General features: G+C 29.4%; 1 protein-coding gene across 2 annotated transcripts in view; it reads left to right on the forward strand.

The window, feature by feature from the left end:
- LOC130895858 (octopamine receptor) overlaps positions 1–6,993 on the forward strand; it is a 92,338-nt gene extending 85,345 nt beyond the window's left edge. For both annotated transcript variants that reach the window (XM_057803426.1, XM_057803427.1), the window contains exon 4: positions 40–6,993. In XM_057803426.1, the coding sequence (XP_057659409.1) occupies positions 40–1,058 (1,019 nt within the window). In that variant the 3' untranslated portion in view covers positions 1,059–6,993. The remainder of the gene's footprint in view (positions 1–39) is intronic.
- The last annotated feature ends 2,442 nt before the right edge of the window (positions 6,994–9,435 follow it).

Raw genomic sequence — 9,435 nt, forward strand, 5'->3', positions numbered from 1 at the left:
TTTTTCGATCGCCATCGGTGATAATCCGTTTCGTTTCAGGGATTTACGTTTGCAAGATGTGGTTGACGTCCGATATCCTCTGTTGTACGGCGTCTATTTTGAACCTGTGCGCTATAGCTTTAGATCGATTTTGGGCTATAACCGATCCGATAAATTACGCCCAAAAACGCACCGTCAAAAGGGTATTAATAATGATAGGGATCGTTTGGGTATTGTCTCTAATAATAAGCGTTCCGCCTCTAATAGGCTGGAACGATTGGCCGTCTCCCGAAAAGTTCGCCGAAGAGCAAGTTTGCGTTCTAACCAAACGACGAGGTTACGTCATTTATTCGTCATCCGGATCCTTTTTCATCCCCCTATTGATCATGACGATTGTTTATATCGAAATATTCATAGCGACGAAGAGGAGACTGAGAGAACGCGCCGCGGCGGCCAAAATAAACATATCGAGAAACGAAAACGCCGCCGGCGGTAGGAATTGGGAAAATAGAGATAGAGAAAGCGTTAGCAGCGAGACGAATCATAACGAACATTCCGAAGAACGAAACAAATCCGACGATAAATTGGTCAAAAAGAAAAAAGGCGGTAAAACCAATTTGAGGGCGGTGCTCGTGCACGAAGATTCCCTGACGGATTTCGGGGAAAATTCCGATAAAAAAAACGTCGATAAACCGGGCAATCGCTCTTCTACGACTGTTAGTATAACAACTTCGAAGCCCAGTCCTAAAGTTGCTCTGATAGAAGGAGCCAAAAAACCGGGATTCGTTTATCAGTTTATCGAGGAAAAACAGAAAATTTCTTTGTCTAAGGAACGAAGAGCGGCTAGAACTTTGGGTATAATCATGGGGGTGTTTGTTGTATGTTGGGTACCGTTTTTTTTGATGTACGTTATCATACCGTTTTGTTCGGTGTGTTGTCCTTCGAGGAGATTCGTTAATTTCATCACTTGGTTAGGTTATATCAATTCTTTTTTGAATCCTATCATTTATACTATTTTCAATATTGATTTCCGGAGGGCGTTCAGGAAATTATTGGGACTAGGAGGATGGAAAACTTAATTATAATATTTGGAAAGTTTTAAACGATATACAACTTTCATTAGAATCATTTTTCAGTTTCTAAATTTACGTTGACATTGACGTTGACATTGACACAAGCTCTACCTTTAAACATATCGATTAGTTTGAAGTTTTAGGTATTTTATGGACAATTTTTGGGGTTATAATAAAAAAAAACGATTTTGGTTTGTGTTTAAATCAATTGAAAATGAATATTCTTCTCTATTTATTTCTTTAATGAATCTTTTTATCATTTCAATTCCAACTTTTATATAATTCGCTTCTAAATTCACGTTGACGTTGACGTTGACATTGACGCAAACTCTACCTTTAGACATTTCGATTAGTTTGAAGTTTTAGGTATTTTATGGACAATTTTTGGGGTTATAATAAAAAAAAACGATTTTGGTTTGTGTTTAAATCAATTGAAAAAGACAATTCTTCTCTATTTATTTCTTTAATGAATCTTTTTATCATTTCAATTCCAACTTTTATATAATTTGCTTCTAAATTCACGTTGACGTTGACTTTGACATTGACGCAAACTCTACCTTTAGACATTTTGATTAGTTTGATGTTTTAGGTATTTTCTGGACAATTTTTGGGGTTATAACAAAAAAAAACGATTTTGGTTTGTGTTTAAATCAATTGAAAATGAATATTCTTCTCTATTTATTTCTTTAATGAATCTTTTTATCATTTCAATTCGAACTTTTATATAATTTGCTTCTAAATTCACGTTGACGTTGACTTTGACATTGACGCAAACTCTACCTTTAGACATTTTGATTAGTTTGATGTTTTAGGTATTTTCTGGACAATTTTTGGGGTTATAACAAAAAAAAACGATTTTGGTTTGTGTTTAAATCAATTGAAAATGAATATTCTTCTCTATTTATTTCTTTAATGAATCTTTTTATCATTTCAATTCCAACTTTTATATAATTTGCTTCTAAATTCACGTTGACGTTGACGTTGACATTGACGCAAGCTCTACCTTTAAACATTTCGATTAGTTTGAAGTTTTAGGTATTTTATGGACAATTTTTGGGGTTATAACAAAAAAAAACGATTTTGGTTTGTGTTTAAATGAATTAAAAAAGAAAATTCTTCTCTATTTTTTTCTTTAATGAATCTTTTTATCATTTCAACTCCAACTTTTATATAATTCGCTTCTAAATTCACGTTGACATTGACGTTGACATTGACGCAAACTCTACCTTTAGACATTTTGATTAGTTTGATGTTTTAGGTATTTTCTGGACAATTTTTGGGGTTATAACAAAAAAAAAACGATTTTGGTTTGTGTTTAAATCAATTGAAAATGAATATTCTTCTCTATTTTTTTCTTTAATGAATCTTTTTATCATTTCAATTCCAACTTTTATATAATTTGCTTCTAAATTCACGTTGACGTTGACGTTGACATTGACGCAAACTCTACCTTTAGACATTTTGATTAGTTTGATGTTTTAGGTATTTTCTGGACAATTTTTGGGGTTATAACAAAAAAAAACGATTTTGGTTTGTGTTTAAATGAATTGAAAAAGACAATTCTTCTCTATTTTTTTCTTTAATGAATCTTTTTATCATTTCAACTCCAACTTTTATATAATTCGCTTCTAAATTCACGTTGACGTTGACGTTGACATTGACGCAAGCTCTACCTTTAGGCATCTTGATTAGTTTGAAGTTTTGGTTATTTTATGGACAATTTTTGGGGTTATAATAAAAAAAAACGATTTAGGTTTGTGTTTAAATGAATTAAAAATGAATATTCTTCTCTATTTTTTTATAAAATACGAGGTTCCATTAAAAAAAAGATGATTATGCCAAATTCTTTAATCTCGGAAATTTTTTCAAATAATGGTGACTGCGCCCACGACATCCACCAAATTATTTATCGATTATTATTATTAGACAGCACTGTATAATTTATAATTGGAAGCATTTGATACAAATCGTGGATAGATTTTCTGCTACCTTATTGAAATTGATAAGAAATTTTCTATTTCCCAAAATTCAGTTCATTATTTTAAACCACATCGAACTGTGAATATTCGTTATAATTTTTTGACACTTTTTACTAATAATTTATATACGCTGTATATTTTTGAAGTAATTGAAAGACTAACTAGTACAGTTATATCAAAATTATTCAAATAGTACAGTATTTAACGTGGAAATAATAAATGAAACTCCGTAGAGTTCTATGAACTGTCAGACTTATGTCACCGCTCGCTTTATCGATGGATTCAGATTTTCGTGTTGTCAGTCTTCTTTTTTACACATTAAATGTCATTCATGTCATAAAAATATTTTTAAATCAATTTTAAATGTCTTATCAATTCGAAACTTGGTAAATTATTTTTTTTTTAGTTAAAATTATGTATAAGTTTATCTTATTTTCTTTTTAAGAAGCTACAGTTGAAAGTTCGTCTTCTTTTTTATTCGTGAAGCTACTGTCAAACGCTTAGTTTTAATTCTATTGACACGGAACATTTTTAAATGTTTTATAAATTCGAAATTTGGTAGATTCATCTTCTTTTTTATTTATGGAACTACGGTGGAAAGGGATAAAGTTTTATCTTTCAAGAACTAATTAATCTACAAAGAAAAACTTTCTATATAAATAAATATATAATAATTTTACGGTAATTCCCATTTGTTTTATGTTAAGACTGATTCAATTTGTAAATATTTATATTAGAATGTAGAAAATGTTTATAACCTAAGAAATGATGTTATTTTTAATAGCTGTCAAAGGGATTGTTAGTGAGACCTTAAAAACCTCCGTAATAATCCTGAATTTGTCTCAAAGGATATCACGAAAATGAAAAGACTTTAATATCTTAATCCTCAGCAAACACTTTTTCTGATGTGTTCTTACCACGAACATAAATCTTAGTTTGGAGGACGGCGCTTTTAAGTCTTATTATTAATTCATTCTCTTCCATTCCAGGAAGTTACACAAGCCATTATTTATATTAAAGGAACATTTTAAGTGTCAAGTCACTCAAAATACCTCATGATTAATATTAGTTTCGTTTGTTGATTTTGTATTCGATTCAGATCACAATTTGTTTTCGTTTATAATCTTAACCTTCCACAGACGTTATCAGCATTCCATAGCGTTATTATTATTACTCAGGTGACCTTTACCATCCACCCAAATGTCGGAAGATTAAACTCGAGAAGGACGTTTCGTAATCGACAACAAACGAAACGATTTCAAGTCCAAGTTTTCATAATTCGCTTCTAAATTCACGTTGACATTGACGTTGACATTGACACAAGCTCTACCTTTAGACATTTTGATTAGTTTGATGTTTTAGGTATATTCTGGTTAATTTTTGGGGTTATAACAAAAAAAAACGATTTTGATTTGTGTTTAAATGAATTGAAAAAGACAATTCTTCTCTATTTTTTTCTTTAATGAATCTTTTTATCATTTCAACTTCAAGTTTTTTATCATTCGCTTCTCAATTCACGTTGACATTGACGTTGACATTGACACGAGCTCTACCTTTAGACATTTTGATTAGTTTGATGTTTTAGGTATTTTCTGGTTAATTTTTGGGGTTATAACAAAAAAAACGATTTTGGTTTGTGTTTAAATGAATTGAAAAAGACAATTCTTCTCTATTTTTTTCTTTAATGAATCTTTTTATCATTTCAACTCCAAGTTTTATATAATTCGCTTCTAAATTCACGTTGACATTGACGTTGACATTGACACGAGCTTCACCTTTAGACATTTTGATTAGTTTGATGTTTTAGGTATTTTCTGGTTAATTTTTGGGGTTATAACAAAAAAAAACGATTTTGATTTGTGTTTAAATGAATTGAAAAAGACAATTCTTCTCTATTTTTTCTTTAATGAATCTTTTTATCATTTCAACTCCAAGTTTTATATAATTCGCTTCTCAATTCACGTTGACATTGACGTTGACATTGACACGAGCTCTACCTTTAGACATTTTGATTAGTTTGATGTTTTAGGTATTTTATGGACAATTTTTGGGGTTATAACAAAAAAAAACGATTTTGGTTTGTGTTTAAATGAATTGAAAAAGACAATTCTTCTCTATTTTTTTCTTTAATGAATCTTTTTATCATTTCAACTCCAAGTTTTATATAATTCGCTTCTGAATTCACGTTGACGTTGACGTTGACATTGACACGAGCTTCACCTTTAGACATTTTGATTAGTTTGATGTTTTAGGTATTTTCTGGTTAATTTTTGGGGTTATAACAAAAAAAACGATTTTGGTTTGTGTTTAAATGAATTGAAAATGAATATTCTTCTCTATTTTTTTCTTTAATGAATCTTTTTATCATTTCAATTCCAACTTTTATATAATTCGCTTCTCAATTCACGTTGACATTGACGTTGACATTGACACGAGCTTCACCTTTAGACATTTTGATTAGTTTGAAGTTTTGGTTATTTTCTGGACAATTTTTGGGTTTACCATCCACACAAACAAGATTAAACTCGAAAAGGACGTTTCATAATCGACAACAAACGAAACGATTTTAAGTGAATATAATGATAAAAATTCGGAATTTAATACGAAACGTCAAAATATGGGTAAAATTTACTCATACGACATTTTGTTTTTGAATTATAAGCATTCGAATTTGCGAAATCGAAAGTATATTTTCTCAATTAAACATTCGAAAATTATGAATTTTGTATATGGCAAGAAAACGGTTCGTTATAAAGAAACATTCTAAAAAAATTAGCATAAATTGATATTGACATTTTAGCCTTGAGTATTTGAATAATCCCGCTCAAAATAGAACTCACCACGCCCTCTACCTGTAGTAGTAGATAAACTACTTGCGAGGTGTCAATTTAGCTCAAAACAGTGTCGAATTCGAGTCCTTTGTACCCCAATGTGTTAAAAAAAGTTATTTTTTAGTCGAAACTTAAATTACATTCACAAATTATATCGAAATTTTCTTATAATAAAAGTTTTCCGTTGGGTTTCATACTTCAATGAGTACTAACAAGAAAGAACGTTCGTTTCATGATTGATTAATGATTTCTACTACTTTTCCGAACGCTCTATTAGATCCTAAACATTTTTCCACTAAATCTATAATTACCTCTATGAGAAATGAAGCTTCAAAATAATTGATAAGCGCTCAGTTAGTATAAGGTGTTGAATTTCAACAATAATTCAAACTGGAAAATTCCAATTACAAACTTCAGTGTATAATTACGTCTTTCCACTTTGGAAAACTTTCTAGCAACACTTGGAAAATACTTAATAATCTAACAGAAGTTAGTAGCTCTCATATTAAGACTTTGACTTATTCTTTTACCTAAAGAAAACTCCCGGAAGGCCATTTTCTTTACGAGGAATTTTTCTTTTCCATTAATTGGATAAATTAACAGTCTTCGACCATTTTCTCTGCTATAAAAGGATTATTTTCCAATAAATACGCTTTCAAATTTCAATTGGACAATGATTGTGCATTTTTTTCGCTTTTTACACTATCGAGCTCTTGAATTGTGGACTCCTTTCTGTTTTTGATTCGTGTTAGTGATCATTCCGAAGGTAATTCAATAGTTTTTCGGCATTGAATGTGATTTACCAGATCAGGTCGAGGTTTTATACTAAACTTAACTACTTAACAACAGCAGCTATTAAAAAATCATAACAATCGATTATATAAGAAATTTAAATTAGATATTTGACAACAACAAATATGACAGGTATTTTAGAAAAATTCTGAGCCCGTTTTTCATTCGTAACTGTCATGTTTGACACTGAACTGATTGTGTAAATGTACTGTTTTATATATGACATAGTTTAATGTAAATATACATATATAGTATTGAAAATGCAACATTGTAAATACTTCTTTAATTGGAAATTGTTGTAAGAATCAAAAATAGATGCAATAAAATTTTTGTCTCCAACCAATCGCGTATTTTTTCACGTCCAACTTTTAAATACGGCAACACTGTTATGTATATATGTCAAATCTGACGCTGTCAACATAAATTTTGACATTTTTAATGTTGGAACGTACTCAGAGTGTCATTGTACACCATTTTATGTGCGAATATTTATTTTTTGACTTTACTCATTTATTTTTAATTGGGTTTTATAATGAAGGGGTGGAAAAAAAAATAAAAAGGTTCCCGTATATTATTGTTTGAACTTTTTTTTTAAAATAACAGTGAAAAATCACATGGCGTGAAATATTTCAACAGGAAAATGTTTGTATGGAAATGACGCTTTGAAACGTTTCATTCGATTATGTTTACAAGAAAATCCCTAGGAAAATTTGATTCAGTGACTGGATCAACCAAAAGATGTGTAAAACAATAACAGAAGGTTAGTATTGAGTTGGGTTATACCAGATTCTAAAAAAACTTATTGAAACAAATCAAATCGATATTTCTAGTTTCCTAATAACTTTATTGAACTTATTTACTGTTTTAGAGTTGATTTTATCGATTTAAATGAACTTTTGACATGAAATTCTAGGATATATTATAGTATTAATATACGAGGGAGGGTGAATTATAAAAAAAACATGGATGGTGATTATATTTATTTTTAATAGTTAAAATTGTGGTTTAAGTTTTATTTTCTGAATAATATTGTCAAAGGCAGTGATAAAATACGTAATAAAGTTACAAATGGAAATTTCACAGTGGCAAATGCTCCTCTATAAATCTTAGAAATTATGGAAAATGGAAATTTCGCTATTCTATAGAAAACGCCAAATACAAACCCTAACAAATTTCCAGGTATATTGAAAAATCCATATATCACCGAAAACGGAGCTTTCGCAATGGTAAATAGAATTCGTAATACGAGCAGTATAAAATATACAGGTGTATTCAAAATTTTGCTTACTAATAATAATGGAAATTGGATTACGTTAATCAAATCCATTTTTTCTGTAAAAAAAAATAAATATGCAGTTTTAATACTGAAAAACTCATCATACTTCATGTTTTATTACTCTATCATTTAATCTTTATAGTTATACATACAGGGTTTATAGAAATTAATTATAAATTTCGATTTTTACTATTTCTTTTTGAAAATTTAAAATTATAATTTGTCATAACAGTCATAAGTTTTGACCCACTTCATAATCCAATCATTAAATTTCAAAATAAAACACTTTTTATATATTTTAAAATACGTTTAAAGAAAACGAACATCTTGGCAACGCTGTAACTTATAAGTCAAGTTAATTTCTGGAATTGATAAATTATTTGTATATAGGCAACACGTATTACATTGTACAATTAGATTTTGACGTAGAAATGTCAGTTGATGATGTTTTGTTTTTTAAAAAAATATGTAAACAAGTTTCTATTTGATGAAAGAATAAAAGTATAATAGAGCTCGCATTATATTTATATAAATAAATTATGAAATGTTACTCCGCTTCTATCCGCGTCCAATTGCCGGACGAAACTGACTTAATATGATTGAGAGCTGTCACGCCGATCGTAGTTGAGATAGTTCAGTGAAATTAGACTTTTTTCGAATAAAAATTTTTTGCTCTTGTAGAAAATCCAACGAAATATATTAATTTGATTAAAGACAACCAATCATTACAACTTTATACTAAAAAATTAAGTACAACAGTTAATTTCTGGAAATAGTAAATTATTCGTATTTAGGCAACACGTATTACATTGTATAATTAGATTCTGACGTGGAAATGTCAGTTGATGAAGTTTTGTTTTTAAAAAAATATGTAATGAAGTTTCTTTTTGATGAAAAAATAAAAGTATAATCCAATGAAATATATTAATTTGATAAAAGACAACCAATCATTACAACGTTATACTAAAAAATTAAGTTCAATAGTTAATTTCTGGAAGTAGTATTTAGGCAACACGTATTACATTGTACAATTAGATTTTGACGTAGAAATGTCAGTTGGTGAAGTTTTGTTTTTAAAAAAATATGTAATGAGGTTTCTTTTTGATGAAAGAATAAAAATATAATAGAACTACACGTTTTTTTTATATAAATAAATTTCGAAATTACTCCTCTTCTATCCGCGTCCTATTACCGGACGAAGCCAACTTAAATATGGTAGACAGCTGTCACGTCGATCGTAACTGAGATAGTCCATTGGAATTAGACGTTAAGTTCAGAAGAAATAACGAAAACGATAAATTTATGGAACGAAAACACCCCTGAAGGGCTACAAACTTTTTTGTATCGAATCAAACAACGATGGTTATGTAACAAATCTAGTTAAATATAATTTCGACGTGGATTGATTTACTGAATCCACGTATTAATTTTCTTCTGAAATGATCTGATTCTAAGCAATTCGACTGGACCAAAATCATTTAAATTCCTGGCATTTACTGGGTGTA

The sequence above is a fragment of the Diorhabda carinulata genome, chromosome 6 (genome assembly GCF_026250575.1).
Source record: "Diorhabda carinulata isolate Delta chromosome 6, icDioCari1.1, whole genome shotgun sequence".
Classification (NCBI taxonomy): Eukaryota; Metazoa; Arthropoda; class Insecta; order Coleoptera; family Chrysomelidae; genus Diorhabda; species Diorhabda carinulata.